We start from the raw sequence: 15,078 nt of genomic DNA on the forward strand, positions 1-15,078 counted from the left end.
GTTTATTCTATCTATATCCTACCTTCTTTCTAGAGGAATGTCTCAAGTTGGTTACATTTGAAATAACTAAGCTATGCTATAAGATACACCTGTGCTAAATTTTTTGAGAATACAAGTTATTTATTAGTGCTAGAATCTTAGTACACTTATCATTGTATTGTTCAATCTTTGCATAGGGTGTCATAAGCAATAGGCTTCTATAGGTTTGCTGTCCTTCTATCCTATCCGATAGATAGCATCCCTTTAGTGAGGCAGAGAGCACATAATCTCTACTTTGTCTGTAACCAGGGACATCTTTGATCAGAGGAGGTTTAGGTTCCATTGCAGGGCTGCCCTTTTCAGGGCATCAACTCTGCCTAGGGTGCAGGAATAGAGTAAGGGATATATAATAGACATAAAAGGTAGGGGCCACATACATTAGGCCCTCCCCCATTCCCCTAGTCCCCCTCCCCCACTCCATTTCCCCACCTATCCCCCTGCTTTTCCTTTTGGAATACTTGGACAGCAATAGTTGTATCATTATTTGTTGTAAATAATTTCTGATCTCACTGTTAGTGCACCCTGTAGGTGACACTGTTCACCGTGTTTTACTATCCAACACTGGTAGTCTCACCAATGTTGGTGATGATCTCTCTGTAATGAGGATAGTTTGAGTCACATCTTTCTGTGATTTTGGTGTTTTGTAAATTTTGATGGCATCTTGTTTTTATTCTAAGAAATATTAAAGGTTAAGTTCTAGTGTAACAGTGATATTTTGGATACAGGCTCTTCCGTGGGGACAGGTTGCACCTCAATTGGTAGCGTGCAGCTGTGCTCAGGGAGACGATGGCCAGAAGGGTGGCGAAGTGTTTAAACTAGGCAATGGGGGGGACGGAATCTACAATATAGAAGCAAAAGATAGTGTCGATAGACATCTGGGGATAGGTAATAACACTGGGGGTCGAGCGGAGGAAGGGGTTAGAACAGTCATTAGTGATCAGAGGAAAGTTAATAGGTAAGCAATCAAGAAAGTGCATGCATACTAACGCCAGAAGCCTCAATAATAAGATGGAGGAACTGGAACGATTAATGTTGGAGGAAGACTATGACATAGTAAGGACAAGGGAGACATGGCTGGATGAAAGCTATTACTGGGAGGTTAATGTACAGGTATACATTCTGTACAGGAATGACTGTGCAAGTAAGAAAGGGGGAGAAGTTTACTTATATGTAAAATCCTGTCTTGGGCCCATTCTGCGTGAGGACATTGGTGAGAAAAATTATCATGTGGAGTCTATGTGGGTGGAAATAAGGGGTAGGGGTAAAAATAAGAAATTACTGATAGGGGTTTGTTATAAGACACCAAGTATAACAGAAAAAGCAGAAAACCTACTTATAGGACAAATAGATGGGGCAGCAAAGAAGGGGGAAGTCATTATTATGGGGGACTTTAACTATCCTGACATTAATTGGGAATCTGAAACCTGTAAATCCAGCAAGGGAAACATATTTTTGGCAATAATAAAGGACAATTACCTCTCCCAACTAGTGCATGACCCAACAAGAGGTGGGGCGCTAAAAATAGGGGAAAACTTTGGCACTGTCAGATACAAAAACTTTTGATATGTTGTAAAGCAAGCAAAACCAATAGGTTTTGCAATTGCTTTCATTAGAAAATTTTCAGTATTTCATACTCAAAAAGTCAGTCAAACAACTGAACCCCCTGCCTGCTATGACACATACTAGTCCTGCTGTGTCCATGCATTATCACTTATGTCATGGACCCACTTCCTTGACTGACAGCTGGGAGTGCAGGGCTCACAGCTGGAGGAAAAGTCCTCCTACTGTCAGCGTGTGTCCCACTAATGTCAGTGGCAACAAGCTGGGAGTTGTAGTTTTGCTAATGCTAGGGGAGATGTGAGCAGACAGCATACTGAGGGAGGGGGCGGAGACCTGCACAGTGAGGCCACGCCCCTCCCTTTGAGAGGAATTTAGACTAGTGAGCTAAATTAAAAGTGTTATAAAAAAATAAATAAAGGTGCTAGACACATAAAAATTAGATGTACCGTTTTTTTCGCCATATAAGACACACTTTTGGGGGAGGAAAAGTTGATGCGTCTTATACGGCGAATACACACCTATCGGGTCGGTCCCGACGGCCATCAACGGCCGGGACCCGCGGCTAATACAGGACATCACCGATCGCGGTGATGCCCTGTATTAACCCTTCAGACGCGTCTGGAGCGAAAGTGACAGTAACCCGGCTGCTCAGTCGTGCTGTTCGGGACCGCCGCGGTTAAATTGCGGCATCCCGAACAGCTTACAGGACACCGGGAGGGAACTTACCTGCCTCCTCGGTGTCTGCTCTGTGCCGGGATCCCCTGCATGGCGGTGCTCTCCTTCGACCTCATCTCGTCACCGCGCACGCCATCCAGTCACCCAATAGGAGCGGCGTGCGTAGCGACGTGATGATGGCGACGGAGAGCGTGGATCCCGGGGAAGAAGATGTCCGGAGCGTCGCGGACACCATGGGGACGCGGCGACAGCAATGGAGCGACATCCAGGGCAGCGGTGAGTATTACCTCCTATCCAGTGGTCTTCAACCTGCGGACCTCCAGATGTTGCAAAACTACAACTCCCAGCCGTTGGCTGTCCGGGCATGCTGGGAGTTGTAGTTTTGCAACATCTGGAGGTCCGCAGGTTGAAGATCACTGTTGGGTGCAGAATCTTTTTTTTTCTAGATTTTGCACCTTTAAAATTGGGTGCGTCTTATATGCCGGTGCGTCCTATAGGGCGAAAAATACGGTACATGGTCAGGATTAGGTACTAAGTTACATAGTTACATAAGTGATATATAACAAAAAAATATGTTGGATCTGATGGGTACGCTTTAAGGAAGCAATAAACAATAAGAGGAAAGCATTTAGACTACTAAAACAAGAAGCTAGTGAGGAAACATTAAATAATTATATGGAGAGAAAACAAAAATCAGTAAAGAAGAAATAAAACTAGCAAAAATTACAGCAGAGAGAAAAATTGCCATAGAAAGTAAAAAGAACCCAAAAATATTTTTCACCTTCATAAATAATGAAGAAATTTTAAACTGAGAATGTTGCCCCCCCCCCCCCTTAAGAGATAATATGGGGGGTAATGGTGGCGAAGGATGAGGAAAAGCCAATCTACTAAATTACCTTCTCTACTGTATTTAAAAAGGAAAATCCAATGTCAGATAACAGGAGAGGGAACAAAGTAAAATTCTTATATTTAAAGATTCTATAAAGACAGGGATTGTTCCACAGGACTGTGGTACCAATATTCAAAAAGGGGTCAAAAAGGGATCCTGGGAACTATAGGCCTGTAAATTTAACATCTGTGGTGGGTAAGATTTTTGTTTGTTTTCTGAGAGATGCTATTCTGGAATGGAATTTTAATGAAAATAACCTTCTGAAACAACAACAACATGGGTTTATGCAGAATCGGTCCTGTCAGACTAATATGATCAGCTTTTATGAGGAGGTCAGTTATAGATTGGACTGGGGTGAAGCTGTGGATATTATATATCTGGACTTTTCAAAAGGCATTTGATACTGTGTCACACAAAAGGTTAGTACATAAAATGAGGATGCTGAGACTCGGGGAGGAAATATTTAAGTGGGTTAGCAACTGGCTCAGTGACAGGAAGCAGAGGGTGGGTATCAATGGAATTTACTCTGGTTGAGTGACAGTTAAAAATAGGGTACCACAGGGGTCAGTACTGGGTCCACTTATTTTCAATATGTTTATTAATGACATTGTAGAGGGATTACAAAGTAGAATTTCTATATTTACAGATGAAACCAAACTGGGTAAGGTGATCCCCACAGAGGGTGATAACATAATATTACAGAGGGATCTGGAGAAGCTGTAGGCTTCGGCACAGACATGGCAATTGAAGTTTAATGTGGATGAATGCACTTGTGCCGTAAAAACAAAATGTACAATTATGTGCTTAATAATAAGAAATTCGGTAAAACTTCTACCGAAAAAGACTTGGTGGTACTGGTGGACAGTAAACTTGACCTAAGCAATCAGTGCAAGGCAGCGGCTGCCAAGGCTAACAAAGTCATGTGATGTATCAAGAGAGGCATAGAGACACGTGACAGGAACATAATTTTGCCGCTGTATAGATCACTAGTCAGACCACATATGGAATATTGTGTCCAATTCTGGGCACCTGTATATAAAAAGGACATGGCAAAACCGGAGAGGGTGCAGAGGAGGGCGACATAGATAATTAATGGTATGGGAGAATTACAGGACCAAGACAGGTTATCAAGCTTGGAGTTATTTAGTTGGGAGAAAAGACATCTTAGGGGTGCTCTGATCACAATGTACAAATATATGAATGGACACTACAGTGATCTTTCTAGTGATCTTTTTATACCTAGGCCGATAACCATGACAAGGTGGCATCCTCTATGTTTAGAGGAAAGAAGGTTTCACCATCATTACAGACAGAGATTATTTACTGTAGGAGTAGTGAGACTATGGAACTCTCTGCCACATGATGTTGTGATGTCTGACTCAATAAACAAGTTCAAAATAATAAAGTAGTAATAGTTACATAGTTACATAGTTAGTATGGTTGAAAAAAGACATACGTCCATCAAGTCCAACCAGGGGATTGAAGGGAAGGATGTAAGGGGATAAGGGAAAGGGATGTAGTTTTATAATTCTGCATAAGCATTAATGTTATTTTGTTCCAGGAATGTATCTAACCCTGCTTTAAAGCTGTTAATTGTTCCTGCTGTGACCAGTTCCTGAGGTAGACCGTTCCATAAATTCACAGTCCTCACGGTAAAGAAGGCGTGCCGCCCCTTTAGACTAAACCTTTTCTTCTCCAGACGGAGGGAGTGCCCCCTCGTCCTTTGGGGGGGTTTAACCTGGAACAGTTTTTCTCCATATTTTTTGTATGGGCCATTTATATACTTATATACGTTTATCATATCCCCCCTTAAACGTCTCTTCTCAAGACTAAACAATTGTAACTCCTTTAATCGCTCCTCATAGCTAAGATGTTCCATGCCCCATATTAGTTTAGTCGCGCGTCTCTGCACCCTTTCCAACTCCGAAGTGTCCCTTTTATGAACAGGCGACCAAAACTGAACAGCATATTCCAGGTGAGGCCGTACCAATGCTTTATAAAGGGGGAGTATTATGTCCCTGCCCCTCGAGTCCATGCCTCTTTTTATACATGACAATATCCTGACGGCTTTGGAAGCAGCAGCCTGACATTGCATGCTATTTTGTAGTCTGTGATCTACAAGTACACCCAGATCCTTCTCTACCAGTGACTCTGCCAGTTTAATCCCCCCTAAGACATACGACGCATGCAGGTTATTAGTACCCAGATGCATAACTTTACATTTATCCACATTGAACCTCATTTGCCAAGTGGATGCCCAGACACTTAGTCTATCCAAGTCATCTTGTAACTTATGCACATCCTCTATAGACTGTACCGTGCTACAAAGCTTGGTGTCATCTGCAAAGATAGAAACAGAGCTGTTAATACCATCCTCTATATCATTGATAAATAAATTAAACAGCAGCGGGCCCAGTACTGAACCTTGGGGTACACCACTAATAACCGGGGACCAATCAGAGTACGAATCATTTACCACCACTCTCTGGGTACGATCCATGAGCCAGTGTTCAATCCAGTTACAAACTAAAGTTTCCAAGCCCAAGGACCTTAACTTACCTGTCAGATGTCTGTGAGGGACAGTATCAAACGCTTTGGCAAAATCCAGAAACACTATATCCACAGCCATTCCTCTGTCAAGGCTTCTACTCACCTCTTCATAAAAGCAAATTAGATTGGTTTGACAACTTCTATCCTTAGTAAACCCATGCTGGCTATCACTTATAATACTATTATCCCCTATGTATTCCTGTATGTAATCCCTTATAAGTCCTTCAAACAATTTACCCACAATGCACGTTAGACTTACCGGTCTATAATAACATAAGATGTTATAGATAGTAGATTTATGGGGATAGAACGTTGATCCAGGGATCTATTCTGATTGTCAAATTAAGTTTGGGAATACATTTTTACTCTGTCATGGATTGGCATCAGCCTCATGTTTTTTTTTTTTGTGCCTTTTTCTGGTTCAACACAGTAGGGTTTTAGGTAGAACGCGATAGACTAAACCTTACAAACTATGTTACTATGTTAACTATGTTTTTTTTTCGGGTTGTGCGCCTAAATTTGGTGCATTGTGCCACAAATTGTATCTTCGCCGGAATTTGTTCCAAAAAATGTAACAACCCGACCAACTCTCCATTTTACACAGAAAACCCAAAAAAGTGGCATGGCCGCTGGGAAAAGGGTGTGTGGCCTCTTAAAAGGGGGTGCGTTCTTGGCATTTTCAAAAAATGCTAATGTTACGCCGAGGGCTCCGAGTCCCCGCTCCTCCCCGGAGCACTCACAGCGTTCTCCTATTCGCAGCGCCCCGGTCAGACCTGCCGACCGGGTGCGCTGCGATAATGTTCCCAGCCGGGATGCGATTCGCGATGCGGGACGCGCCCGCTCGCGATGCGCATCCCGACTCGCTTACCAGACCCGTTCCCCGTCTGTGCTGTCCCGGCGCGCGCGAGCCGGGTCTTTGCGATTTAAAGGGCCGGTGCGCCACTGATTGGCGCATGAGGTTTTAATCAGTACCTTCACCTGTGCACTTTCCTACTTATACCTCACTTCCCCTGCACTCCCTTGCCGGATCTTGTTGCCATTGTGCCAGTGAAAGCGTTTCCTTGTGTGTTCCTAGCCTGTGTTCCAGACCTCCTGCCGTTGCCCCTGACTACGATCCTTGCTGCCTGCCCTGACCTTCTGCTACGTCCGACCTTGCTCTTGTCTACTCCCTTGTACCGCGCTTATCTCAGCAGTCAGAGAGGTTGAGCCGTTGCCTGTGGATACGACCTGGTTGCTACCGCCGCTGCAAGACCATCCCGCTTTGCGGCGGGCTCTGGTGAATACCAGTAGCAACTTAGAACCGGTCCACCGACACGGTCCACGCCAATCCCTCTCTGGCACAGAGGATCCACCTCCAGCCGAATCGTGACAGTAGATCCGGCCATGGATCCCGCTGAGGTCCCGTGGCCAGTTGTCGCTGACCTCACCACGGTGGTCGCCTAGCAGTCGCAACAGATAGCGCAACAAGGCCACCAGCTGTCTCAACTGACCGTGAGCTCACAGCAGCTACTACCACAGCTTCAACAATCATCTCCTCCGCCAGCTCCTGCACCTCCTCCGCAGCGAGTGGCCGCATCCAGCCTCCGGACAAATTTGCCGGACAAATTTGATGGGGACTCTAAATTTTGCCGTGGGAATTGTCGCTTGAGGAATGGAGGCACCTGCTGGAGGGATCCAAATATCCAGTTATTATATACACTGATCACAAGAATCTCTCTTATCTTCAGTCTGCCCAACGGCTGAACCCTCGCCAGGCTAGGTGGTCGTTGTTCTTTGCCCATTTTAACTTTGAAATTCATTTTCACCCTGCTGACAAGAACATTAGGGCTGATGCCCTCTCTCGTTCATCGGATGCCTCTGAAGTGGAAGCTTCCCCGCAACACATTATTCCTCCGGACTGTCTGATCTCCACTTCTCCAGCTTCCATCAGACAAACTCCTCCAGGGAAGACCTTCGTCTCTCCACGCCAGCGCCTCAGGATTCTCAAGTGGGGACACTCCTCACACCTCGCAGGCCATGCTGGCATCAAAAAATCCATCCAGCTCATCTCTCGATTTTATTGGTGGCCTACCCTGGAAGCTGATGTTGTTGATTTCGTGCGGGCTTGTACAGTCTGTGCCCGGGACAAGACCCCTCGCCAGAAGCCTGCTGGTCTCCTCCATCCTCTGCCTGTTCCTGAACGACCATGGTCTCAGATTGGTATGGACTTTATTACTAACTTACCTTTATCCCATGGCAACACAGTTATTTGGGTGGTCGTTGATTGATTCTCCAAGATGGCACATTTTATCTTCCAGGTCTTCCTTCTGCGCCTCAGTTGGCGAAACAATTTTTATACACATTTTTCGCCTTCACGGGCTGCCCACGCATATCGTCTCGGATAGAGGCGTTCAATTTGTGTCTAAATTCTGGAGGGCCCTCTGTAATCAGCTCAAAATCAAATTAAACTTCTCGTCTTCTTATCATCCCCAATCCAATGGGCAAGTAGAAAGAATTAATCAGGTTCTGGGTGACTATTTGCAACATTTTGTTTCCTCCCGCCAGGATGACTGGGCAGATCTTCTACCATGGGCCGAATTCTCGTACAATTTCAGAGTCTCTGAATGTTCCGCTAAATCCCCATTCTTCGTGGTGTACGGCCGTCACCCTCTTCCCCCCCCTTCCCACTCCCATGCCCTCTGGTTTGCCCGCTGTTGATGAGGTGACTCGGGACTTCTCCACCATATGGAAAGAGACTCAAAATTCTCTCTTACAGGCTTCATCCCGGATGAAAAAAACATGCCGATAGGAAAAGAAGAATTCCCCCCATTTTTTCTCCCGGAGACAAAGTATGGCTCTCCGCCAAGTATGTCCGCTTTCGTGTCCCCAGTTATAAACTGGGACCACGTTATCTTGGTCCTTTCAAAATCAAGTGCCAAATCAACCCTGTCTCTTACGAACTCCTTCTTCCTCCTTCTCTCCGTATTCCCAATGCTTTCCATGTCTCTCTCCTTAAACCACTCATCCTTAACCGCTTCTCTCCCAAAGTTGTTTCTCCCACTCCAGTTTCCGGGTCCTCTGATGTTTTTTCGGTGAAAGAAATTCTGGCATCCAAGACGGTCAGAGGTAAAAAAAATTTTTGGGGTTGATTGGGAGAATTGCGGCCCAGAGGAGAGATCATGGGAACCTGAGGACAACATCCTGGACAAGAATCTTATCCTCAAATTCTCAGGTTCCAAAAAGAGGGGGAGACCCAAGGGGGGGGGGGGATACTGTTACACCGAGCGCTCCGGGTCCCCGCTCCTCCCCGGAGTGCTCACAGCGTTCTCCTATTCGCAGCGCCCCGGTCAGACCTGCCGACCGGGTGCACTGCGATAATGTTCCCAGCCGGGATGCGATTCGCGATGCGCTCCTTAGGGCGCGCACGCGCCGGGTCTTTGCGATTTAAAGGGCCGGTGCGCCACTGATTGGCGCATGAGGTTTTAATCAGTACCTTTACCTGTGCACTTTCCTACTTATACCTCACTTCCCCTGCACTCCCTTGCCGGATCTTGTTGCCATTGTGCCAGTGAAAGCGTTTCCTTGTGTGTTCCTAGCCTGTGTTCCAGACCTCCTGCCGTTGCCCCTGACTACGATCCTTGCTGCCTGCCCTGACCTTCTGCTACGTCCGACCTTGCTCTTGTCTACTCCCTTGTACCGCGCTTATCTCAGCAGTCAGAGAGGTTGAGCCGTTGCCTGTGGATACGACCTGGTTGCTACCGCCGCTGCAAGACCATCCCGCTTTGCGGCGGGCTCTGGTGAATACCAGTAGCAACTTAGAACCGGTCCACCGACACGGTCCACGCCAATCCCTCTCTGGCACAGAGGATCCACCTCCAGCCAGCCGAATCGTGACAGCTAACTTATTTACTAAGGTTTCCAGAGAGAATGTGGTGCATTTGAGCTCTGGAAAATCTCACAGCTCAGAGCAGTTGTAATAAAAACACATTGTAGAGAAAAGTGAAAAATGTTGGGAAACATTACTAAATTATGTGGAAAAATACTGGAAGAGAATTAAAACCCACAAAGAAAACTCCACTCCACTCTTAGTAAATCAGGGCCAATGTGTAAACCAAACTTCACTCAGTTAGCAGATGGCAATGGAAAGTGCCTGGATCATTGTGTCCAGTGAAATGTAGACTCAGTACACGGGCAGATGGAAAGGGCATAATAAGTGCATATACATTATTAAAATTTTTAAATAGTATTTTTAAATATATTACCTGGTCAAGAAATTCTTTAAGGTTACATTCTTTCATTTTTAAATTAAATATTCTATCTGGGTAGGTTGAATTGAGCATATGAAAAGACTCCTCGTAGTTTTCTCTTGTAATAGTCATTTCACTTAGGTCAAACTCATTAATTAAGGAGATAATATTTCTGGAAAACAAAATGTAATAACTGTATCTAATGTCAATTTAATATATTTTCTACAATAGATGTTTACATTTACATGTTACCTGTCCAAGCATTGCCAGAAGCCAGTTTTTGCTTTGAATCCTAAAATACTAAATATTGGAATGGAGGCATATAGTGATGACAGGCTATTTATGACAGCTATTGTCACTGCATCCTTTTCACAATCATTCCTAGTGGACAAAAAAAAAAATATAAATACATTATTCATTATATGTTTGACTAGTTTTCATAGCTTAACCAAAACCTCCCCGCTTGACTTTCAACAACTAGAGGATTTGGGGTAGGAAAAGTCAAGTAAGGTTGATAATATCTGGTCATACCAAAAACAACAAATATATAACAGTAACAGTAAAATATATCAGTCTGACCAAAGTGCTCTCTGCTGACACCTCTGTCCATTTTAGGAACTGTCCAAAGTAGAAGCAAATCCCCATAGCAAACCGATTCTGCTCGGGGCAGTTACTAAAATGGACAGAGGTGTCAGCAGAGAGACAAAAACTGCTTTTTAAATAACGGATCCAGCAGTGAGGACCAAAATAATATTTATGTGAACAAACTCCCAAAATAATTAGTGTATATACGAATCTTATCCAATGTTTCAAACAAGAATGGGGAGATACTAAAACGTGGCTTTTATTTGATTCTAGATAATAAACCAAGTAAAAACACTAAGTGCAACCAAGTCTGTAGACTACAGTCTAAAATTGCCGTATATATTTCAAGAATGGCTAAGAAATAAACTCCTATGGATATTTTATAGATAGATAATAGTTACCAGGAGACTGTCAGTACCAGTCTCGCCTTATGATAACACTTACAAGAGAATCAAACACATAAAACATAAGGGTACCCTATGCGTTTCTGTCACAATGATGTGACGTCTTCAGGGGTAAAGCCTATGTTCATATTAACTGAATTACATATGGTGCTATGAAGATAAAGCCACACATGTAAGTTCAGCCTAGTAGCACAAAGTTCAGAGCAACAACAAGTAATATCCAATAATACTAGTCATTCATATCCATGGGGGATGGCAACCCATGATGTCGGGCATGCCTTTTTCATTATAATAAAAAACCCATCCATATAGATATGTATTGCAGCCGTGAGACTTCAGGAATCTGTAAAAAAGGGTAAGTACAAAAGATATATATACTCAATGCCACTCGTTCCTGAAAAAGAGAAAATTCTCCCCCATGTATATATGATCCTACTCACAGCCTTTACGTGGGCATATTAGAATACCTAGAGGGAAAAAATGCAGAGGGATACTATTCAGCTATATTATCCTCCTGTAAAAGAAATGGGGATAGAAAGGAAGAGGAACCGCTCTGCGGGGTACTCACAGTCTCTTTCATTCGGCACATGTGAGATGCAGCGCGCACCTGTAGTGGCAGGGAGCCGGAACGTTCGGCTACAGAGCGCTGTCTGCTCGTGTCAGTGGCGTCTGATGTAATATCCCCTTCCCTTGCTATGCCGCGTCGTAGAGGTCACGCCCCCGTCTGACGTCAGTAAGGGGCGTAGCCATGTGCTACGATGCCGCACAAGCAAGGGGAGGTAACAACTAAGACAGTGATTTCCGCCACTTAACACAAACAACCAAGAGTCTCGTCACTAAAAACACCTACAGTATGTATATTGAACAGTTATATAATGTCACTAGACCTAATAGGAGCCATAAAAATGAAAGGCTTTATGTAATAAATATATCTAGTGACGGGAAAGCTGATCAACAGTTAGATACAGGGTTGTTCTCTATTTAAGAATTCTAAAGGAACAAATAGGTAGCATAGGGAAAAGGAATAATAATAATAAAAATATGTAAAGAATATTTTTATAACAATGAGAATGATACAGACATAATGAAAAATGGTGGTTAAAAAATGCAAAAATGAAAACATGCAAGGTGTCCCTGTAATAAATAGCGTCAGCAGAGAGAACTGAGGTCAGACAAATAAAGCATATTCAAAAAGTAAAGAACTTCCTGTGTAGCATACAGCAGCCGACAAGTACTGGAAGGATTACAATTTTTAAATAAAAGTACATTTACAAATCTATTTAACTGTCTGGCACCAGTTGATAAAAAATGTAAAAAAAAAAAAAAAGTTTTTCGAGGAAGTACCCCTTTAACCCCTTAAGGACCCAAAGCGTATGGGTACTTAACGGGATGGGGACCGGGTGACTGCTTATATCTATCTGCAGGCATCTCATGCAAATGCCCAGGGGGTCCTGAGACACCCCCATGTCGGCGATCACCGCAAATCGCCGGTCATTTCAGACCAGCGATCTGCGGCGATTCCGGGTCATACGGGTCTCCGGTGACCAAGAAAATAAGGGGGAATCGGGAGTGTCCAAGACACCCACGATCCCCCTGAAGGGATAGGAGTGAGGTGGCAGGGGTGCCACCCCTACTAAGCCTGCTATTGGTCGGTCAGAAGTGACCGACCAAAAGCAGATCGGGGGCGGGGTTAAAGTTCGATCCCCTGTACTATCCACCCACAGTAGTGTGGGCAGAACGGGGAACTGTCCTGTGACCAACGCCTGAGGGCTACTTACCATCGGCGGCAACGATCGGCGGCGGCAGCGGGCGGCGGTGATGTTCGGCTGGCTCCCTGCTGCAGACTACAGAAGCCAGTGAGTTGCCTTGCAACATCTGGAAGGCTACAGTTTGGAGACCACTATACAGTGGTCTCTAAACTGTAACCCTCCAGATGTTCCAAAACTACAACTCAGCTGTTTACTGTTTGGGCATGCTGGGATTTGTAGTTTTGTAACATCTGGAGGGCCACAGTTTGGAGATCACTGTGCAGTGGTTTCTAAAAAGTCCCAGCATGCACGAACAGCAAACGGCTGCCTCGCCATGCTGGGATTTGTAGTTGCGTACCCCCAGCTGTTGGATTACTACATCTCCCAGCATGCCCTTCGGCGATCAGTACAATCTGGGAGTTGTAGTTTTGCAACAGCTGGAGGCACACTGGTTGGAAAATACTGAGTTAGATAACAGAACCTAACTGAAGGTTTTCCAACCAGTGTGCCTCCAGCTGTTGTAAAAGTACAACTACCAGCATGTATGGTCTGTCAGTGTATGTTGGGAATTGTAGTTTTGCAAAAGCTGGAGGTTTGCCCCCCCCCCCCTCCCATGTGAATGTACAGGGTACATTCACACGGGCAGGTTTACAGTGAGTTTCCTGCTTCATGTTAGAGCTGCGTAGTAGTAGTGTACCCTAAAAACACTACACTACACTACATTAACACAAAATAAAAGGTTGAAACACTACATATACACCCCCTTATACTGTCCCCCCCCCCCACCCCAATCAAAATGAAAAACATATCGTATGGCAGGGTTTCCAAAACGGAGCCTCCAGCTGTTGCAAAACAAAAACTCCCAGCATTTACGGACAGCCATTGACTGTCCAGGCATGCTGGGAGTTTAGCAACAGCTGGAGGCACCCTGTTTGGGAATGAATGGCATAGAATACCCTATGTCCTCCCCTATGCAATCCTTAATTTAGTCCTCAAATGCGCATGGTGCTCTCTCACTTTGGAGTCCTGTCGTATTTAAAGGAAGCAGTTTAGGGCCACATATGGGGTATTTCCATACTTGGGAGAAATTGCACTACAAATTTTGGGGGGCTTTTTCTCCTTTTACCCCTTATGAAAAGGAAAAGTTGGGGTCTACACCAGCCTGTTAGTGTAAAAACAAAAAAAAACTAAAAAAAATTACACTAACATGCTGGTGTTGCCCCATACTTTTTATTTTCACAAGAGGTAAAAGGAAAAAAAAGACCCCCACAATTTGTAACACAATTTCTCCTTAGTACGGAAATACCCCGTATGTGGGCACAAAATGCTCTGCGGGCGCACAACAAGGCTTAGGAGTGAGAGCGCATTATGTACATTTGAAGCCTAAATTGGTGATTTGCATAGGGATGGCTGATTTTACAGCGATTCATACATAAACGTAAAAAAATAAATACCCATATGTGACCCCATTACACCCCTGACGGAATGTAACAAGGGGTATAATGAGCCTTAACATCCCACAGGTGTCTGACAAATTTTCGTTAAAGTTGGATGGGAAAAAACATTTTTTTTTTACAAAAATACTGGTGTTACCCAAAATTTTTATTTTCACAAGGGAAAATAGGAAAAAGCGCCTCCCAAAATTTGTATCCCCATTTCTTCTGAGTAGATGTAAAGTGCTCTGCGGGCAAACTACAATGCTCAGAAGAGAAGGAGCACCATTGGGCTTTTGGAGAGAAAACTTGTCTGGAATTGAAGGGCATGTGTGTTTACAAAGCCCCCATAGTGCGCGAACAATGGACTCCCCCACCCCGACATGTGACCCCATTTTGGAAACTACACCCCTCACAAAAAGTTATGAGGAGGTACAGTGAGCATTTATGCCCAGAGGTGTCAGACAGATTTTTGGACCAAGCCAGTGGGGTTTGAATGCCCCTGCACCCCCTATTAAATTATGTGAGGGGTGTATGTGGGGGAGGGGGGGTCCACTGTTCTGGCACCACGGGGGGCTTTGTAAACGCACAAGGCCCCCGACTTCTATTCCAACCAAATTCTCTCTCCAAAAGCTCAATGGAACTCCTTCTCTGCTGAGCATTGTAGTGCGCCAGCAGAGCACTTGATGTCCACACATGGTGTATTTCCATGTGGGGTTACAAATTTGGGGGGGCATTTTCTCCTATTACCCCTTGTAAAATTTACACATCCAACTTTAAAGAAAAGTCATCTGTCAAGGTTCACTGTACTCCATATTATGTTCCTTGAGCGGTGTAGTTTCCAAAATAGTATGCCATGTTTTTTTTCTTTTTTTGCTGTTCTGGCACCATATGGGCTTCCTAAATGTGACATGCCCCTCCAAAAAACATTTCAGAAAAACTCACTCTCCAAAATCCTATTGTTGCTCC

General features: G+C 44.5%; 1 protein-coding gene across 5 annotated transcripts in view; it reads right to left on the reverse strand.

Annotated features, from left to right (window-relative positions):
- The window catches only part of LOC130273417 (sodium-dependent neutral amino acid transporter B(0)AT3-like), a 589,425-nt gene that overhangs the window by 203,886 nt on the left and 370,461 nt on the right, over window positions 1-15,078 (reverse strand). For all 5 annotated transcript variants that reach the window (XM_056520172.1, XM_056520170.1, XM_056520174.1 and 2 more), the window contains 2 exons: window positions 10,192-10,320; window positions 9,955-10,111 (listed from right to left, as the gene is read on the reverse strand). In XM_056520172.1, coding sequence (XP_056376147.1) covers window positions 9,955-10,111; window positions 10,192-10,320 — 286 coding nt within the window. The remainder of the gene's footprint in view (window positions 1-9,954; window positions 10,112-10,191; window positions 10,321-15,078) is intronic.

This window comes from Hyla sarda, chromosome 5, assembly GCF_029499605.1.
Source record: "Hyla sarda isolate aHylSar1 chromosome 5, aHylSar1.hap1, whole genome shotgun sequence".
Classification (NCBI taxonomy): Eukaryota; Metazoa; Chordata; class Amphibia; order Anura; family Hylidae; genus Hyla; species Hyla sarda.